The sequence below is a fragment of the Lithobates pipiens genome, unplaced genomic scaffold, assembly GCF_037356315.1.
Source record: "Lithobates pipiens isolate NorthernLeopardFrog02 unplaced genomic scaffold, aLitPip1_a1.2 Scaffold_22, whole genome shotgun sequence".
NCBI classification, from domain to species: Eukaryota; Metazoa; Chordata; class Amphibia; order Anura; family Ranidae; genus Lithobates; species Lithobates pipiens.
Window position 1 is genome coordinate 259,969,491 of NW_027507784.1, and position 22,133 is coordinate 259,991,623.

General features: G+C 43.1%; 1 protein-coding gene across 1 annotated transcript in view; it reads left to right on the top strand.

Annotated features, from left to right (window-relative positions):
- UQCRC2 (ubiquinol-cytochrome c reductase core protein 2) overlaps window positions 1-4,871 on the top strand; it is a 36,086-nt gene extending 31,215 nt beyond the window's left edge. Inside the window, exon 14 of the mRNA XM_077448995.1 lies at window positions 4,560-4,871. Coding sequence (XP_077305121.1) covers window positions 4,560-4,643 — 84 coding nt within the window. The 3' untranslated portion in view covers window positions 4,644-4,871. The remainder of the gene's footprint in view (window positions 1-4,559) is intronic.
- Window positions 4,872-22,133: the final 17,262 nt, after the last annotated feature.

The following is a 22,133-nucleotide window of genomic DNA, read 5'->3' on the forward strand; positions in this document are numbered from 1 at the left end:
CAATAGAACACCTTTGAGATGAATTAGAGTGTAGACTGCCCACCATGCCTTCTCATCCACATCGGTGTCTGACCTCACAAATGCACTTCTGGAAGAGTGGTCAAACATTCCCCTAGACACATGCCTAAAATAGCCTTCCCAGAAGAGTTGACGCTGTTATAGCTGCAAAGGGTGGGCCAACTCAATATTGAACCCACCGGACTAAGACTGGGATGCCATTAAAGTTCATGTGCGTATAAAGGCAGGCATCCAAATGCTTTTGGTAATATACTGTAGCAGCTGTGTATGGGGCTTTTTAAGATGACATTTTAGCCTGCTAGAAAGGTGATTATTCCTCCTCTTTTTTGCAAGATACGTTCATATTTTATTTTGTTTAGGAAGTGACAAGGTTGCTTTTAATATAACGCTGATGTTTCTCATGAATATATTGTTAGTGGTTCTGAACTAATGAAGACAGGCAGTAGAGCAAATAGCATTTCTTTTCGTACATCACTGGACACACAGCCATAGTAATTTTTATGTGGGTTATAGTCCACCTTCAGGTGCTGGACACACCCTCCCTATATAACCCCTTCCACTACTGGGAGTATCTGTTTTTTCGCCAGTGTCTAAGGTGTTGGTCACAAGTGAAGATGTGCTTTGCTGAGCTCCTCTGGAGCAATCCTTGCTGGGGACAGCTATGCAGCCGGATCCATTCAAAGTGTCTTTTGGGCCGAATTCAATGGTACCCAGGCCTCGTGTCTGAAGAAACAAGTTTTGCCTGTAATGCTTCTCTTTTTTTTTTTAGAGAGCTGGACCCTGGGATCCAGTGCTTTTGGTATTCAGGCCATAAAGTTTTATTGGCGAGGTGCTTTTTACAGGTCCAGGATTGTGGGTTCCCTGAGGGTCCCCAGTTCCTGAAGGTTTGTTAACTGTACCCACCGTAAAGGGTGAAGATTGGGTCTGTTGGTTTTACCACAGAAAACCCTGCAGCGGGAAAGGTAAGTGAAGTTTTTCTACAGAATTTTTAAGTTTTTTCTTATGAAATGTCTCTTTAAAAAAAAAAAAAAAAAGTCAGCAGCTACAAACACTGTAGCTACTTACTTTTAATAAGCACACTTACCTGTCTAGGGTGCCTGCAATGTCAGCTGTCCAAAGCCGAACCGTCCCTAGGGTCCCGGCGCCGCCATTCTATCTAAGGGAAACGGGCAGTGGAGTCTTGCAGCTTCACTGCCAGTTTCCTACTGCACATGCATGAGTCACGCAGTGCTTTGTGAATGGGGCGCGCTGTGTTCTGGGAACTGCGTGTGTCCCAGAGCACAGCGCCCCCCATTCCTCAGAAGACAACGCAAGGAGAAGACTGAAGATCACCATGGTGTAGGAAGTGGCAGATTAGGACGATCTGCCTAGCAACAGCCATTTCTGGTAAGTTAAAAAAAAAAAAAAAAAATTATTTTCTTTCTTTCTTTTTTTTTTTCTTCAGATTTTTTTTGGAACATATTGATGTAATTTTTTTTTTTTTAGGGTGGCCCTCCGGTTTAAAGTAAATATCATGCCTAAGTGTCACCACTGGGGGCTGTATGGAGCACGTACCTTCTCATGCTTTGCACAGAGTCAGAAGAGTAAACAAAAGCATGAAAGAGGTTTTGGTGGTACAGGCATTTCCTATTTAACACGTTTACTATTTGCATCAGGCTGAGCATTAATAGCTGCGGCTATATTATTGCTCAAGCAGTGGATGCGATTTATTCTGGTAGTACCTCTGCTTTGTGCATCAGGCTATGGTCAGAAGGGGGGGGGGGGGTTAAAACCCCCAAAAAAAAGAGCTAAAGGGGTCTCCCTCAAGCTCTGGAAAGCCTACTCATCTCTACAAATGGCATCCTCCCGCAAGAGGGGGTGGCTGGTCAGTGAGCATCAGGGCCATAAAATGTTTGCAACTGTATTTATTTAACACTGCAGCCCCTACTTATTTTATGATATTAAAAAAACAAAAAGTTTAGTGGTCAAAATGCGACAGGTTCTCTTCCATTACTCAGGACCCTCATACTGAAGAGCTAGGGGCAGAAGACTAATATCCATCCAGAGACCATGGGGAGGCTGATGATGCCTCTTCCGAGGTGTCAAATGCGGAAGAATCCGCAGTTCCAGTCTTAATGTTGATGGTGCAATTTCTTGCCGACTCATCACTCCACATTTATGTACCCTTAACTGAGTGTTTGGGTTCACTAAAGCCTCCTCAAGCTGTGCATGCCTTTTGTCTGTCCATTTGTTGCTGTAAATTTTATTTTTTTTGTATCTGAGAGGATCACCCAGATAAGCATTTTTTTCCCTCCTAAAAAGTTTTCACACTTTATCCTATGGTGGAGGAATTTCTCTAAGTAGGGTATACCAGCAATTAACACTGCTATATCCTCTAAATAAGTTTGACTTGTCTGGCAGACCGTGCTCAAATGCTTAGGAATCCAACGGATAAAAAGGTAGGGGAAAAAAAATAAAAATTTCTTTGGCAGATTGAGTGTCTCAGCCTGTGCTGACAGTAATTGCTTAATCATTGAAAGATCAGTTTAAACAGGAGGCAGCCTCCTCGATTTCTCAGATCGAGCATTTCTAAGGATCCAAAGAAAAAGTGATCATGAACTGAATGGTTCCTTCACCCCAATATCTTCATGTCAATATGTCAAAGATGGGGGATCCCAAACGTAGATCTGTTTGTGTCCAGGTTTAACAAAGAAATCAACAACTTTGTATCAAGAACAAAGGAACCGCTAGCATGCGGAACAGATGACTTGCTAGTTTCATGGAATCAGTTCTCACTGATTTTATGCATTCCCTCCTATTCTACCTGCATTCACGACTTCTTCGCAGGATCAAGCAGGAAGGGAAGTCATTGATTCTTCGGGGGCCAGGGAATCTTGTCATACAGAGATCGTAAAGATGGCAGTGGGGGACCCTACCATCACGGCCAGACCTTCTCTCGCAAGGTCCACTGTTCCATCCTACTTTACAAACACTAAATTTTGACGGTCTGGTTATGGAGACCCACACTCTGAAGAAGCGTGGCCTGTCAGGTTCAGCAGTTTCTACCTTGGTTAATGCAAGTGAGCCGGCCTCCATAATTCATATATTGTGGAGTCTGGGAAACATATGTCTCCTGGTGTGAAACCTGGAGTTGCACCCCAGGAAATAGGTCAAAGGTAGAATCCTTGACTTTCTGCAAATGGGGTGAGAAATGAGACTGGCCTTGAGTGCTTTCTAAGGACAGGTCTCGGCCTTATCGGTATTATTTCAACGACCACTTGCTTTGCATTTTTTGGCTCGTAACTTTATTCAGGGGATAACATGGCTTAATCTCTGGTTAGGTAACCCCTGAACCCTTGGGACTTGAATTTAGTTTTGTTGGCATTACAAACATGAGACCGATGAGACCTATTCCTTTTGGTCGTTTTTTTGACCAGGAAAATATTTTTTCTGGTAACCATATCTGCTGCAGGAAGGGTATCCGAATTGGCTGCTCTTTCTTGTAAAGAGCCATATTTTTATTCAAGTATAAGGTACTATTGCCTCCTCAATGCTAACTTTTTACCGAAGGTAATATCAGGTTTTTAGCTCAACCAGGATATTATTCTACCTTAATTTTTCCAGAACCCTGTTCTATGGAAGGAAAATCACTACATTCTCTCGATGTGGTGAGATCAGTCAAAGTCTACTTAAGGCGACTGCTCAGATACGGATGTTATGTTCGTGTTGCCTGAAGGTCCTAAAAGAGGACAGGCAGCATTGAAATCTACTATTTCTAAATGGATTCAACAAGAAATCGTTCAAGTTTATGGTTTAAAGGGGTAGTTCTACCCTTTCAAATCAAAGTGAACTCCTCTAAGGGCTGTTAGTGCTTCGTGGGCAGTGCATCACCAAGCCTCTGTGGCTCAATTCTGCAAGGCCCCAACTCGGTCTTCAATCCATTAATTTACCAGATTCTATCTGGTGGATGTAAAGACATTAGGATGTCGCCTTTGGGTGCAGTGTACTGCAGCCAGCAGTATAAAACCTCTGATCTCATGGTGCCCTGGTTGTGTCTCCCTCCCCTCAGTTGGCATTGCTCTGGGACATCCCACATAGTAATTACTATGGCTGTGTCCCGTTATGTACGATTAAAGAAAATAGGATTTTTATAACAGCTTACCCGTAAAATCCTTTTCTTTTGAAGTACATCACGGAACACAAGTCCCGCCACTCTTTCTAGTATACACATGTATTGCTTTGCTCCAAAACTGAGATACTCCCAGTAGTGGGAGGGGTTATATAGGGAGGCAACTTCCTGTTTAGGGTGTGCCAGGGTCCTGAAGGTGGACTGTAACCCACATAGTAATTATTATGGCTCTGTGTCACGTGATGTAATTCAAAAGAAAATGATTTTACAGGTAAGCTGTTATAAAGGTCCTATTTTTCAGAAGTAGGTCAGCAATGTTAACCTACATAGAGATAGGACACTATCGCTGTAACTATTTTGTTGCCTGGACTTAAAATCGGTGACAAATGTTAATTCCACGTTAATGCCTAGATTTTACTCCCTCTTTTTGTAGGCTGCAAAGAAATTTGCATCTGGAAAGAAATCCATGACGGCAACCGGGAACTTGGAAAACACCCCATTTGTTGCAGATCTCTAATTCTTTTCCAGCAAGACACTTCTACAACAGCATATGCTTTTGGCTAAGCCCTTAGAAATGTACCTTCTGTAAATTGTTATGAGAGGGAAATGTAATTATTTATGCAGCCAAAACCATACATGCGACAGGGAGATTTTTTGAAGCCTTCTCCTCTAATGTGATCTGTGAAAGATGCTCATCTGTGTGTTAATCTGCACCACATACAATTAAAGATTACTATTTCTATTATGTTTTGTGTGTGTCATGCTTCTAATTTTAAATCAAGCATGATTTATTATATTTACTTGAGACTTTTGCAATAAGCTGAAGAAAAATGCACAAAATGTAACAAATTTTCTTAAGTATGTGTATGTGTGTGTGTGTGTGTATATGTATGTGTGTGTATGTATGTATATATATATATATATATATATATATATATATATATATATATATGTATGTATGTGTGTGTATATATAAATATAAAAAAAAATTTTTTTTTGGAATATAGCTGAGAATTTCTGTTCAGAATGTCTTGTAGAAAAATATTTATTCAAGGGTCCATTTATTAGTGGCAGTTACCACATGATGCACAGAAACAGTTTGGCCTTTTTAGGTGTTTAGTTGACTTATTGCAGACAGTAATCTCTTGGGCAGTTCCAGATTGGACAAAAAATTTTAAGTTGGTCCCCAGCTCCGGATCATAGTAATAGTACCAATCCAGGGCCATTCCTTTTCCAAAGTGAATGAAGTCTTAGCAATTCACACTTCATGTGAACCTAGGGCTTTAAAGTTGCCGAATGCAGACCCAGTATAATTCCCTTCAGAGAAGCTGCTTGGGTACAATGGATGCCATGAGAGGGGGAGTGAGCAGAGTTGGGGGGGGGGGGGGGGGTGGAGAAGAGATGGTGGGGTGAGCAGAGTTGGGGTGGATGGAGAAGGGGAGTGAGCAGAGTTGGGGGGGGGGGGGGAGGTTTAGTGAGGTGGGTGTTATGATCAGAGCTGGGCTGTTCTGTGCTGTCAGGACATGTGTATTGGGGGTTAGAGCACAGGCTGCTGGGAAGGAAGACACGGGGACATTCCTGAGGGTCCTGGTAAGAAACGTACTGCTTCTCTATCAAATACTGCTAGCTGAATTAGACAAGTCCTCATTTGAGCCTATAGTCTAAAGCAGCCTTTCTCAACCTTTTTACCCCTGAGGAACCCTTGAAGAAATTTTCAGGTTTCCCGGAGAACCCCTGCTAAAAAAAAAATTGTGCCTACAGCTTATGATGCATTTGTGCAATTTATGTCAGTTTTTTTTTTATTATACAGCAAGAATAATTAGTGGACACCAAGTAGCCCACATTATCATTAGAGGTCCGTTTTGGAAGTAGTGAAAAATGACCCCGTTGCATTAGTGATCAGTGAAGGTGGGAGATCAATCCACTATTGTTCAAAGCTCAAGGAACTCCTAGCAACCTCAATAGGAACCCTGGTTGAGAAACACTGGTCTAAGGGAAAGGGTCTGACCCTTCCCTGTTAAGCGGTTATCTCCCTATGAGTCTCCCTTAGCTCTGTCAGGTGAGGCCAGACAGAGTTCCCTATATGATCATTGGGGGCTTCTACATCAACGCTAGATTTTGTGTCCCAGTTCTCTACTCCTCAGCCCCCTGAAGAGGCTTAAACGCATGCCAGCACCATCTATAACAGGGTCTACGTCTGATCTTCCTGTGACCATATGCAACGCGATTCAGTCCCAACATTAAAGTTCTGATGAGACTAATATTGAGACACTTCAGATTTAGTAGAGGTTACTGGCCTTTTGGAGGTAGTGGGTACTACACTGTATTTGGATGAACAGCCTACTGTCTCCAGCCTCACTGGAAACGTGCCAAAGGGTCCAGGGCCCCAATTGAGTGTTCTGGAACTTTTCCCTTTTATAGGGAGATTTGCTAGACAATAGTCTATACCATACTTTGGATTCACCAACATCCCACTCTACTGAGTAACTATAGGTGGAGGGCATGCTAAACGTCAAGGATTCTGACAGTTTGCTTAGACAGGCTAGGCACTCTGTGCTGTATTGACCTTAATCTGCCAAACTCTGGCTGAACCGGTTAGATGCCTCAAACTGATTTTTCTACTGCCGGGGTAGATCCCTCTTTAATGTCTTCTATTTCAGTTGGGATGGCTTATTATAAGCCTCAAAACTTCTGTCCCGTATGGGTCTGTTGTCCATACAGATGTGCAGAACACTCTTTTTAAGGTGCCGGGATGCCAATACCCCTTCTAAAGGGTATCTGGCCTCTGAGGGCCCTTGTCTGTCTTTTTTTTTTATTTTTTATTTTTTTTTCACCTACCCTGTGTACAACCCTTATGCCTGCCACAGCAGGCCAGAACATGCTCCTGCCTCTGTACAGGATGGAGTGGCTAGCCCACCCTTGTCCTGTATCCACTTGTACAGTAGGTGCCCCTTAATTTTTTATATATAACAGTACTCGCAGTAGTGCAAATGATGTATCAAAATATAAAGTGAAAACAAGTCATAAGTTAGTGAATGTCCATATATTGGTGAATGATGTACTCCAATTCATAAAGTGTGATCGTGCTCGAAATTCGAAATGCACCACACTCCCTTTTCAGTCTAGGGGTCCTTTTAGGCTTATCGTGTTGGTCAGGGATGGCTATTCACATCAGGATACCAGGGAGCTCTCCAATGCTCATGACAATCAAGTGTGGATCATGGTACCCAAAACGACATAAAGGAATGGGACTATAGTGAAGTACTGCTTGGTAAAGGTATTTATTGCGCAGATAAAAAAAAAAAAAAAAAGTGCTTACAAAAATGTAGGTTAACAGGCATAGGTTTAGCAAAGGATTGCAATGGGAAACTCCGCTGCTGGCGTGCGTTCCACCGAAAACCAGAAGTGACGTGTGGATTTAAAACCAGAATCCACACGAGGTTTTGTTTTCTGGTATGGTGCATGATCGCACTTTATCAATTGGAGCACATCCTTCACCAATATGTGGACATTCACTTATGGATTGTTTTCACTTTGTTTTTTGATGCATCATTTGCACTACTGTGAGCGCTGTAATTTATTCATTTCATTTTTTTTGTCGAGTGTATAGCATTTTGTGTACAGCAGCTGCAACTTTCTTCATAATTTTTATTTGGTTTAAAATATTCATTTTTTTTTTTTTTTTTTTTTTTTTTTTACTTCTAGCACAAGTGTGTATATGTATTTAGAATATATTCCTTTCACAGTAGATGCCCCTAGGCACTCAGAGCCTGAGTCTTAGACGGCCCACAGGGCTAAGAGTGAAAAGCTGGCAGTCTGCTGACAAACCTGCATTAAGGGGGAGGGGGTTGCAGTTTCTAAAAGTGGGAGACGGTCTCTGACTCTGACAGTTTATTCAGTGCTAGTTCCTCGGTGGTATCACTTAGTGTCCCGCTTTCCAGAGGAACCTTTTTCAGTCATCTGGGGCCAGCCTTGACTCTACTTCGTTCTTTCAGGGATCAAAATAAATACTGTTGTACAGGGACACGTGTGTTTTTTTTTTTTTTTTTTGTTTTGTTTTTAGAGCCTGGACTCTTGTCTTAAACCTAGTGCCTGTTCCTGGCATCCCCTTTAATGGGATACTTGAATGACCCCCTGTGATGAGGTGTCTACTGTCTGAAAAATCTGGATCTAGCCGCCTTAGATTTCAGCTCTGGGTCCTACCTGTAGAGCAGGGTACTCACCATCCCTCTTGCTACATATGTCAACGGTGGGTGGTCCTTTAGGGCTCTCATTTATTAAACAAGGAGTTTCCCTTGCTTGCATAAGTATCAGGAGGGTACCCTTCTCTCAGAGACCTCTACTTTTTCACCCTTTCTTCTCAGCCTTCCTTAGGAATTGTCTGCCTTTGCAGTCTAGCATATTGACTTATTTAGACCAGGTAGTTCCTGTCTGTTTTTGCATCCATGGACTTCTCTCCTGGAGGATTCCGCAAGCTTCCTTCTGACTATCCAGATTGTCTGTCTAATTCTCTGTTTCATGGGATTTTGCCTTTGACAGGCATTTAGGCCAGACTCCATTGGACGTCATTTAGATGTTACTGTGTCTTCACCTCCAAGAAAGTTCGAGTTCCTCCTGTATTAGAAATATAGTGTGGTGAGCGATAGTCTCATGCACTTTGATCCCCTTAGGGGAAATTCACTGAACACTGATTCCTCTCAACTAGAAGCCTCTGACCGCAGCTTCTGTATGCTCTTTAGATCTTTTGTGGCAGGCCAAACTGGTTGGATAAAGACACTAGTTTTCTTCTGGTACCCCCAGAAAGGGAGGGGAACACCTTACTGACTTTGGGGGACTTGTCCAACCAGGAGTAGGTCCTCTTTCCTTTGAAGGATCCACAGCCTATTGAAGGGCTAGAGCAAGGGTCGGGAACCTATGGCCCGCAAGCCAGATGTGGCTCTTTTGATGGCCGCATCTGGCTCTTGCCTCAATCCGCGAATCACATGATGTGCCGATCCGTGGATTGAGCCCATAGGAAGGAAAGGCAGCGGCTTTGGCCTAGCTCCGGCCATCATGGTATACCCGGCGGTGGCCTAGGTGAGTGGCGCGCTGACGTCGTCATCACCTGTCTCAACTGCTCGTGGATCTGCCTGCTTGTGTAGTGGTAAGCAAGCAGACAGTCATAGGGGATATGTGGATATTCTAGTGGGGAGATGTTGATATTACAGTGGGGCAGATGTGGACATTACACACATGGGGGGAGATGTGGATATTACAGTAGGGGAGATGTGGACATTCTAGTGGGGAGGGGGGAGTGACGTGAATATTACAATGGGGGAGATGATGACATTACAGTTATAGATAATCAAAATTACAATCACATTTAATGGATGGAAGTCTCAATGCCTGCATGAACCTGCTTAACCTCACCATGTATCAACCAGACTACAAAGCCATCAGCAAAACCATGCAGCACCAGAAGTCGCATTAATGGTAAGAAGTACTTTATTCATCATTGGTTAGCAACAGCTTAACAACGTTCTTAAAAAGAATTCAGAGGTCATGTCATGTTCGGCAACTTTGCCGTATTTCTTTGTTCTGTGATTTATCCCTTGATAAAGAACACCTGATTGTTTAATTCAGAGACATGTACGTTAAAAGTGTTGGTCTTACATAAAATGCACACATTTACTTGTATTTAGTTTTAAGCATATTGTATGGCTTTCACGGAATTACATTTTAAAATATGTGGCGTTCATGGCTCTCTCAGCCAAAAAGGTTCCCTACCCCTGGGCTAGAGGTTTCTTTCTCTATGTTGACTTCTAACCTGGCATATTCTCTTGGTTAAACAAATAAGTCTCCTGTTTCCTTCCCGTCAGATGCTGACAATTCCCTGGATCTGGGGGAAGCATTTCTTGATTTATAGCTAGACACAAAGTATAGGCAGGATCCTCTGTGGTTGCTCCAGAGGTATTTCATGAGTACCAGGGAAAATATCGGCTATCCTCGGCTTTTCTTACCAGAGTCCATATCCTTTACCTTGCCTACCCTTCTGGGGATTCTTCCTTGCATTCTACTTCCTACTCCTTCGGTCATATTGACTTTGTGGGACTGAATATATGTTTTTCCTGGTGGATTGCACACTTTTTAGGCTGTTTTGTTCTAACTACACTGGATTATTCTTGATCAGCCTTGCCTAGCAAGATCAGTTTTCTGGTCAAACCATCTTGCAGACATAGAGCTTTTGTGGGCGATCAGGGGTTTACAGTCCTAAGGTCTTTCTTTTTTTTGTCAGGACGTGCCTTTTTGTTCAGATCTCTTCTGGGGGTTTTGACCACATCAGGTTTTCGGGTTCTCTCTTCCCTTTAGGTTAATTCAGGTTTTGGTCTTTCTAGTGGCAGTCCCCCCCCATTCTGTTATTGAGCCTACGAGAGGTTGCAAATGTATTTGAACAAAAACTGTAATCGCATTATTCTGTCTGTAAATAACTTCTAGTCAAGTCATTTTCATTGTCCTTGGTTTCCTTACTGTAATGTAAATTTTGTTTGATCTGTAAGATGACAGACAGTGTTTTTGATAAAAAAAGCGTTCCTGGACAGAGAGCATTCCAGACATGGCTACAAAATCTCGTCAGAAGAATTTTTTTTTCCCCAGAGTTTCTGCACTGTTCTATTTCAATTTATCATGTTTGCATCTACTGCTTTGGTCAATAGATAATTATTTTTACCACTATTATAACCTGGCTTTGTTTAATTTTTTCACCTTGAGGTTTCAAATGTTTATGGTTTAACGTTGTCATAGAGACAGTGTTATTCGAGTTTTCTTGTGCATGTGATGCATTATTAAATGTATTCAATTTGCATGAGTTTCATTTTTATTTTTTCATGTCAGAGAGCAGTGGTATTTTCTCTGATTTGGTTATATTTTGAGCCTTTTTTTTTTTTTTTTTATGTATTTGCTTATTTCAGACATGGTACAACCCCACTAGGGGGAACCATATTCCCTAACTAGCTTGCTCATGCATTTACTATCATCAATAGAGCATTTAACTTTAAAGTGATTGTAAACTTTTTTTTTTTTGTTATTTAAAAAACAAACAAACATATACTTGCCTCCACTATGCAGTTCGTTTTGCACAGTGTGGCCCTGAACCTAGTCTTCTGGGGTCCCCCAGCGGCGCTCGCAGCTCCTCCTTGCATCGGTAAACCCCCTTGCAGGTGCGCTCCCGAGTCCAGCATTTGCGTGCATAGACACAGAATGACGGACTCGGCTCCGCCCCCCGGCGCCCACATCATTGGATTTGATTGACAGCAGCCGGGAGCCAATGGCTGCGCTGCTATCAATCTATCCAATCAAGAGCTGAAAACCCTGGGCAGAGAGGTAGAGCGCGTGTCAGCCGAGGGCATGAACAGGCTCAGGTGAGTAAAACGAGGGGCTGGGGGGGCCGGTCAGTGTCAGAAGTTTTTTCACCTTAATGCATAGGATGCGTTAAAGTGAAAAAACACAAGGGTTTAGAACCCCTTTGAATGTTTTTATTATATCATAAAATACGATATTAATGTAATTTCTTTAGGTTAATGAAGTGTTTTTTTATTTTTTTTGTTACACAAATTTAATTTAATCCCTAGTAATAGTTTGGGGTCAATTCACTAAGAGTTAAGTGATAGCAAATAAAATGTGGTAAATACTGAATACGGTATTTGATTTAGCGGTAATTCCCACATTGAGCTGGTTTCATGCAGCCCAGCAGGTCAGGAAAGGGGGGACGAGTGAGCACCCCTGCCCCCCCCCCAACCATACAAGGCCACATGCCCTCAACATGAGGGGGTGGGTGCTTTGGGGCAGGGGCGACATTCCCACAACCCTAGTTGGCGGTTGTGTGGTTCTCTGGGCAGGGCGCTTATCGGAATCTCTTTAACACAAAGTAATAAAAATAGAGTTTTTATCAATTCCTTTATTTTTAAAAAAGAAAAAAAAAAAGCTGCTGCCTACTGCAGGCTCCGCCGTTTGACAGTTTTTATTTAGGCAAGGGGCTGGGCCATCTGGCGACATCACCTGGTGGCACTGCCTTTTGTGACGTCACGGATAGAGGTGCAGTGTGATTGATGATGGATTTACATCAGGGGACAATGTTTTTTTTATTTTTTAATAAAGGAATTGTGTTTTGTTTTTTTTACTTTGTGACACCTTTTTGGTGAATGGGTAGGGGTACAATGTACCCCATACTCGTTCACATAGGGGGGGTGGGATCTGGAGGCCCCCTGCCTGCAGACCCCCACAACCACTGGCCAGGGTTGTGGGGATGAGGCCCTTGTCACCATCAACATGGGAAGGCCCCCCCCCCCCGCCCCAAAGCACCCACCCCTACATGTTAAGGGCATGTGGCCTGGTATGGTTCAGGAGGGGGGCACTAGTTCATCCCCCTCCCATTCCTGAGCTGCTGCTCTGCATGCTCTGATGGGGATTTTGGAGAGGACCTCACGCAGTTCTTTTTTTACATTTTGGCGTGATGCTGTTTTTTTTTTTTTTTTTGTTTTAAGCATTTTTAATTGTCTGCATCTTTTTATTACATTCAGCTGTCAGGGGAAACCCCCGACAGCTGACGAGTCATCCTTTGCTAAGGACGTAGTGGCTGGCTTCTTGGCCCGCTCCTTAGCAACCAGCAATTTATCAGAAAACAGCAGGGGTCCACATGTGATACTGCCAGACAAACTCTGGTGGTGAATAATTTTAGATCTTGAGGTAAATATATTTTTTTTATGAAGTGGACTTAATTTACTGCATGCAATAATTTGCGTGACAAGGTTAAACGTTAGTGAATTGACCCCTTTTTCTCATATTTTTTAACTCCTACTCTCATTGGATTACCCATTGGAAGTCAGCACAGCACTAGATGCAACCCTCTGCTTTTCATAAACTGTTGTGATTGTACCATAAATATACAGTATGCTGACATTGAACATGAAAACAGATGTATTCAAGCTAAAACATAGTGAAAATGACTGTTTAATGTCTTCATCCTCACTTCCTGGGTTTTTACAGAGTAGAAGTGAGACTTGTGGCTCTTGACCCCTTAGCAGCCAAAACAACAAGTTTGTGTGCCTCAGACATGCGCAGTTGATAGTTTTCCACCACGCTTGCTGTCCACATTGGCAAAATAGTGTCAGGAAGCTGTTTGGAAGTAAAATTTACAACTACATATAAACGCACCCAGCATGCAGGTGCCTTGATCCACAGCCTGGGTAGATTGACCTAATGAACAGCATAGTTCTGGTGCCAGTACATGCACCCCTTGGCAAGAATAAGGAGTGATGGACCGGCTTGTAAGTAACCATGAACAATGATCCCCTTTGCTGTATATAAGGAGGCTTTCTTCCCAATGACTACCAATGTAAAGGCACACTTTACTGACCAGAATTGTGAGGGGGCACATCTGGGCAGCTGCATTCTGCTTGCCTTCTGCTGCTGCTCCCGCCGACGGCCCTCCTCCGATGAGGCGTCCTGCTGATCTGTCAGCCCCCGATGTCCTGCATTCCATAAATGAGGGGGCGTGGTAATCGGATTGTGTCACCCGGAGGCCACGCCCCCTTGTGACGTCACCACCCGGGGCATGATGCAGAAACGCTCAAAAGCAACATGCATAGATGTGAATAAAGCCTTAAAGAGACAGAATGCCAAAACTTTCCTGAGTTGAAAGGAACTGTTAAAAAGTGCTGTGTGCCTGACTGCAGAGATGGGGCAGTCAGAACGCAAAAAAGGAAAGCAAGCTGTCACTTAGTGGAAGGAATGGGCAGATAGGTGTTGTTGCCCATATTAACAAAGCTAAGCTCAATCATGGGATTTGTGGATCAAGGTAGAGTATTCCTGACGAGTGTCATCACAGATGGGTTCGAGATGAGCCTGTGCAACCAGTTGGAGAGCACTAGGAAGGTTCTGCTGGGAAGTACGGTCTCCCATGGCAATGAGTGAAAAGGTATTGTCTGAAATGAGGAGCTACAGCAGAGAAGTGGCTCTGCTTTCCCATAGAAATGGGAGTAAAAATGTTCTATGCCTGGAATATGGTCAGTTGGGGCATGATATTTTTATTTGCCCCAAATTCTGGAATACAGCTGTGTGTAATGTGTTGGAGGAAAAGCCTGTACCTGTGTTCCTGTTCCAAAGTGTTGACTGTTACCATTGGCAACAGGGAATCCATTTTGCCTGCAGGGGGTGTTGGAGAGTTCAAATAGGCTTCAATCTTGCCCTATGGCCATGTGGGTGTGCTAGCCTGTGAAAGTGCAGCAGAGGAATGGCTCCTGCAGCAATGCACTCAAAGGAATAGTACAAATGTGAATAGTAAGACTGTTCCTATTACACGTGTGAGAGTAGGTGTTTAATGCTGGTGAAGTAGTAGTAAATCTGGTGAGACGATCCCCTTCCAAGAGAGACTTGCTGCTGTGTAGTGGGGAAACACTGGTTAATGCTGAATTCACAGCAAGACTGAGGACCACTAAGGACTTGTCTTCAGGCAGTGTACTGTGTAGCAGGAAGACGAGTAAAAAGGAATATAATGTGTTTACTAATGTGAGTAAAATGTTGAGGTAGGTAATGAGTTAAGACCCCTTTCACACTGCCAGTTTTTCAGGTGCTACAGTGCAAAAAAAGCCCCTATAGCGCCTGAAAAAAGCAGCTCCATTCACTCCAGTGATAGTGTTAAAATAAAATAATAAAAAAAAAGACCCCATCCCGCCATGCTCATGCACAGAAGTGAACGCATATGTAAGTCGTACACGCATATGCAAATAGTGTTCGCACCACACATGTAAGGTGTTGCTGCGAATGTTCGCGCAAGAGCAGTAATTCTAGCACTAGACCTCCTCTGTAACTCTAAACAGGTAACCTTTAAAAAAAAAAAAAAAAAAAAAAAAAAAAAAAGGAGGTAAAGTGTCCCCTAGAAATTTTTAAGTATTGTAGTTTGTCACCATTCCACGAGCGTGCAAAGTTTTATAGTGTGGCATGTTAGGTATCTATTTACTCAGCGTAACATCTTTCAGATTTTACCACTTGGGTATTATATTGCCTTTTTTGTGCATTAAAAATCATTAAAGTATATTTTTTCCAAAACAATTGCGTTTTTAAAAAACTATGCAAATAATGTGTGACATAAAATATTGCCATTTTGAGGCGCATGCGCGGAAGCGTCCAAGATGGCCGCTTAGACCGGGAGCTCCGCGCCACCCTGGCTTAACGCCCGCCGCAACGACGTTCTGAGCCCTCGTTTTCGCCGGTAAACGGCTCCATCTGCTTGGGGAAACTTTAGGCTACATCCTAATGTCCGGTTCTCAGTCCCGTCGGGACCTCAAACCCGCTCTTAATACAGCGGCAGCGCTGTCAGGCCGATCCAAGATGGCCGCCGTTACCTCACAACACACAGCCTGCACTTGAGGAATCCATAGGGGACCAGGATAACACAGCCACGCACCTCTCTACAGCTTCAAACGGCACAGTGAGTGAAATTCAACACGGAGCCCCCTCCCCAACATACACGGACCCCCTCCTGAGACACTCTGTAGGGGAATGTAATCCCTCCACACAGCATATGTTACCACACAGCTCTGCTCCATGGGACATAGTTCCCAGAGATTCGCTCTCACCCCCCACGGACTTTGTCTCCATGATGACTGCATTCTCCCAAATGCTGTCTCAAACAGCCACTCAGATCACAGCCTCCATCCATGCTGATCTGCAACAATTAGGAACCAGGATTGAAGCGATAGAGCTCAAATCGGATCAATCATGCCTACGCATTAACCAAAACTACAGGATCATTTAGAAGCTGCCACAGCTAAAATTGACGACCTCGAAAACAGGTCGAGGAGATATAATTTCCGTGTCAGAGGCCTTCCTGAATCTATCAAGAACACTCATCTTGCTGTCCAGGACCTCATCAAAAGCTTAATTCCCACCATTTCACAGCATCGTCTAGAATTAGACAGGGCACACAGGGCTCTGCAACCTCTTCGCTTGGACGGACTTCCAAGAGACATTATAGTGAAACCACACTACTACTCAGTAAAAGAAGAAATAATGAGAGTTTCCAGATCCTCAGAAACTCTAACATTCCAAGGTCATTCAATACAAATTTTTACCGATTTATCACCATACACAGTCCAAAAGCGACGAGCACTGAAACCACTACTTCAAGTTCTGACGAGCAAAGAAATCCCTTACAGGTGGGCCTTTCCTCTCCGCCTGAACTTTTCATATCACAATAAATCTTACCACTTCTCATTGTTCCAAGATGGAGAACGTCTTCTGCTTCAATTGGGATTGATCAACCAGGAACTTCCACAGACTTCTACACCGAAAGGAACCTCATCGTCCAAACGTCCCTCGCCGACAAGCCCCCTGACGCAAATATGGCAGAAGCAGATGCCTAAGAGATCGAGGGAATCCCCACCAACTTGAATCTACACCTGAACTGTCCAATTTTTGTTGGAAACTTAACTTCCTTATGGTTTGTCCTCAGGGCCGAACTTTTACCCAGGATGGGTTGATAATAGGTCCTGTTCTTCCTGGAAACATCTCCAGGCTTATTCCTCAGAAGAAAAAAAAAAAAAAATTTTCTACTATGCTTCTGATGCGAAAAATTTAACTTTTTTTTTTTTTGACATTTTTTGACATTTACTTTTACTGTGGTGCCTGTACTGTTCTCCTCTCCCTCTATAATTGTATTATTTATTCTCTCCTAGTGACTTTTTGGCCTTATAATTGATGTCTTTTTTTTTTTTTCATATAGTGGCTCTTTTTACCATTAAGTCTTGGACCTCCAATTCGTAGGGGAGGAGGAGGGCAGTCGCTAATAACTTATATGTTCCCTTTGCTTATTTTAGTCAGGGCTCAGATTATTTTCTATTAGAGCCTATGAGATAATCAACCTCTGCGGCGGGGTTAACCAGGGTGGGTACAATGCACCTCCCTTTTACCTCGATAGGAGAACTCTAGTTCAATCTCCTACCGGGGTTCGACTACAGCGTCCCATTAGGGTCGCTTTGGTTTCTCTTCAGGGTTGGGCCTCGAGCAGAATCCGTTCTCTGCTCGGACTCGGGGTTGGGGGAGTTTTTTTTTTTTTCTGAGGATCTTTTTCCTACACATTTCACTAGGTTTTTTTTTTTTTTTTTTTCCTATTTTATTTATAGTATACATTACTATTTTTTGACTTGATTTGTCATTTTGTACAATGCATATGCTGATGTATTTTTATTTTATTCCCCTTTTTTCTAGCTCTATTCTCTCTATACCTTTTTCCTTCCTCCTTTCACCCTCACTTTCTCATCCTTCCCAGTCTCCTCACCTCCTCCTTCCTATCTCCCTTGTACAGGATCAGGGTCTGGTTGGATTCTCCTCGTCTTTATCCCACAAGCGTTTCTTCAGAAGAACGGGTGTCATCTCCTATCTGCCAGGGATCACTACAAAGACAGGTACTCCTTTTGCTCATAGCACAAACTATTCCTTGCTCTTCCCATAAACACTACCTCACAGGTACAATCTAATCTCCGTATAATGTCCAATAATGTTCAAGGCCTTAATTCCCCAGTGAAAAGGCGCAAAATCATGCAACAATTTCATGCCCACAAAGCGGATGTTGTTATGATGCAGGAGACGCACTTCCCCATTTCTTATAACCCCAATTTCCTCCACAAAAACTTCTCTCAATTTTACTTGGCTAATGCGTCTAATAAAACGAGAGGGGTGGCGATTTGCTTTGCCAACAAAGTTCATTTTCAACATTCCAAAACGATTAGAGATCCAGAAGGCCGTTACATCCTGGTCTCTGGGACACTTAATACAGTAACATATACGTTTGTTTCCTACTATGCTCCAAACTCCCGCCAGGACCACTTCTTTGAAAAGACTCTCACAACACTGAAACCCCATCTTAAGGGGATTGTTATTCTGGCGGGAGATTCGAATATTCCATTCGACCTCTCCTCAGACAGATCCAACCCTACGAAACCAATGCCCAAAAGACCTCCTAAATGCAGTCTTCGTGTTGCACAATACATCCAATCAGCAGGCCTGATTGACATATGGAGAGAAATGAATCCCCGATCCAAAGACTACACTCACTTCTCTGTCCCTCATAATACTTTAACTAGAATAGACCATATCTTTATTCCTCCACAATTCATCCCTTTGGTTGAAACCTCCAAAATTTATGACTCCTCTCTTTCCGACCACTCCATCGTTTCATTAACTATACGGGGAGGGGGAGGTGATAAACGACTGTTCCAATGGCGACTTAATGAGTCATTACTAAACAATCAAGCCCACTGTGCGGTATTAGACTCAGCCCTATCGGACTACTTTACAGACAATAACACAGATTCGATTTCGCCAGGCTCTTTGTGGGCGGCACACAAGGCGGTCATGCGGGGTAAAATAATACAACTCTCTGCCCGGCTCAAAAAAGAACACTCCGCAGAACTTATACGACTCAAAGAGGAATTCCGAATACTTAGTAAAAGTCATAAACTACACTCCACCCCAGACAGCCTGGCTGAACTTGATAGGGCACGAATTGCACTTAATCTTCTACTCACCACCTCTGCGGAAAAACACCTGCGCTGGACGGGAGCTCGCTTTTATTATCAAAAGGATAAAATAGGCGCCAAACTCGCGAGTAAATTGTGCGCTCGAACTCGTACCTTGGTCTTCCCCAAAATCAGACAATCTTCGGGTACCCTTACACAAAATCCGGTAGAAATTTTGAAATCGTTTCATGATTATTACGAAAACCTCTACACTGAGACAACACATTCACATTCCAAAGCTAGGAACCAGTTCCTCGACCACCTTGACTTACCTTACATACATCAAACACATAAAGAACTAATGGATGAATCCTTTTCCCCTGCCGAAATATTAGACGTCATAAAAGCCCTTAAATCAGAATCAGCACCGGGCCCAGACCGTTTCCCAGTCAGATATTACAAGACATTTGGATCAAAGTTAGCTCCCTACATGGCCCAGTTCTTCAATTCTCTCCGGGATGGAGCCCCCCTCCCGAATGATTCTAACACTGCATTTATCTCTAATTCCGAAACCTGGTAAAGATACCTGTGAAGTGGGAAATTACAGACCCATATCGCTGATCAATAATGATCTTAAAATTATGACTAAAATACTGGCAAACGGAATGTCCAGATTTATATCTAATTATATTCATAAGGATCAGGTGGGCTTCATCCCGGGGAGACAGGGAACGGACCAGGTGAGAAGAGCAATTGACTTAATATCACTCTTGAAATCTCAATGGGATGGAGGCTCGGCTCAAGAAGGCCTTCTGCTGTCTTTGGATTTACAGAAGGCATTTGATTCTGTTTTGTGGCCATATCTTTTTGGAATTCTCACTAAATGGGGTTTTGGGGCAAATTTTATGAACATTCTACAATCCCTCTACTCAACCCCCTCTGCTCAAGTACGTCTATTAGGCCATCTTTCACAACCATTGGACATCCGTAGAGGTACTAGACAGGGATGTCCCCTGTCACCGTTAATTTTTACTATAGCTATAGAAACATTAGCCATTGCCATTAGAGCAGATATAAACATTAAAGGTGTTCGTTGTGGTTTAGAAGAGCATAAATGTGCTCTCTTTGCTGACGATATGCTCATATTTCTGACCTCGCCACTAATTTCCACCCCCAATTTACTTCGACTTCTACGGGACTTCGGTACTATTTCAGGTCTCCAAGTTAACATTTCGAAGTCGGTTGCCCTCAATATTTCAGTTCCCTCATTAACCGTCTCCCAACTTGCGCCTTTCTTTCCCTTCTCCTGGGCCACGGATAGGATTCCCTATCTGGGCGTTTTTCTAACCAAGTGTGTCAGTAATTTATACAATGCCAATTACCCACCCGCTTTCAGGTCTCTAGAAGCAGATCTCACTAAATGGTCTAAAGAAGGATTGTCTTGGTTGGGCAGGCTCAATGCAGTCAAGATGAACTTATTACCTCGAATCTTGTACTTATTTAGAGCCCTCCCCATACCTATTAAAAAGTCGATCCTTAACAAATTCCAATCAAAGGTGGTTGGATTTGTCTGGGGAAAGCGAGGACATAGACTGGCGCGTGACATCCTGTTCCGCCGGACAACCCAAGGTGGCTTGGGACTTCCTAACCTCTATTTATATTATCAAGCAGTTTAACTAGCACAATTCTCAGCAATATATACTAATACCACTAGTCCCGACTGGGTTTCTATCGAGAATCAGGCAGTACCTAACTATACATTAGATTATCTATTATGGAGACCAACAAAGCAAAGACCTGCCATATTAGCCCCCACACTTTCTCAATCCCTAGCACTATGTGATAGACTATATAAAAACGAGCACCTGATTTCCCCACTGAAACCTCTCCTGCATTTATTCCATAATCCCGATTTCCCTCCTGGCTTGAACACCCAAGATTTTCAATGGTGGTTGAATAAGGGCCTTTTCAGAATTGGACATTTCATTACACCAAATGGTCCCATTTCAGTGGGCCACTGCTATTCCAAACTAGAGATGCCCGATTCAGAACAATTGAGACTCTCACAGATTAAACGTTTCATACATTCTCTTGAACTTGACAAATCAAATAGTTACAAGGTTACGATTTACGAGCAATGGTGCTTAAAACAAGGTCTCCGCAAAGGAGGAATTTCCCTCATTTACTCATCCCTGGCAGATAGGAATGATAAACCGGCATATGCTCGTTCTTGGGAGGAAGACTTGGACATCCAACTAGATACGGAAATGTGGTTTCAAGTTTTCAGACGATCGTCTAAAGGTATTTTGAATATTTCCTTAATCGAAGCTAATGTCAAAATTCTAACGAAATGGTATTATGTCCCTGTGAGACTTTCTAAGATGTATCCAGAGATTTCACCTCTCTGTTTCAGAGGATGTGGTCATTTGGGTACGATGCTCCATACATGGTGGACGTGTCCCCGCATACGAAACTTTTGGAACAAATTTCTACATCTAGTGCGGAAGGTCACGAAAGCCTCAATCCCACAGGACCCTTCATATATCCTTCTGAACCGCAGGTTACACAACACCCCTAAGCATACTCAACAACTAATCTTCTTTATGTGCTTGGGAGCCAAGATCACTTTAGCTAAAGCTTGGAAAACCTCTAAGGTTTCCCTCTTGGCTGCCAGGTACAAAATCTCCTGGATTATGCTTCAGGAACAAACAGTAGCTAAATTGCGGAACACCACTCAACAATTTGAGTTGACATGGGAACCATGGGCCCAACACATCACAGTGCAACTATATCCAGGGCACCTACAGTCTTAAGTTTTACACAGATGGAACCATGACCCTGAACCCTGTACAACCCTCCCTTCCTTACCTTCCTTCCTCTATCCTGATCCCACTTTCTACTTTCTATCTTTGCTTTCCTTTACGCAGGATTTCTAATATTAAGATACTGATCTGATATTCTCTTATCCTAGTGTCTTCGCCCTCAGTTAACTTTTGTTGTTCTGACCGGAGTTTACTAGTTCTACAGAGGATATTCGGAATGGGCTTGGGAGCTCTAGAATATGTCTGTCCACTTCCCTCCGGGGAGCACGAGTTCTTGGTGCTGCCGGGGGGAGTGGAGGGACGGAGATGGGGGGTTCTCCGGCGGGGGCTCCCCGAGCTATCCCACTCCACAGTGTGAGCCCATTGGGGTGGAGTGGTGATCTCGGGGGTTTCCGTGGGAGACCCTGCCATGTTTACAAATAAAACTTTCTATCCTCCCACTTAGGCCTTAATTTTTTTTTTATCATTACTATATAGTTAAGCTTTGTATATTTCGATGCCTTATAGTGATAGATACCAAAAATAAGGAGAGCAGACTTGACTATAGCTATTTGTTAGAGGTCTTCTCTACTTATCCTTTTGCCAATTGCCATAAAGAAGTTTTAATGGAAATTTCTTTCCCATATAAAGCTTTTCGTTCATATTAAAGTGGTTGTAAACCCTTACAAACCACTTTGACCTACAGGTAAGCCT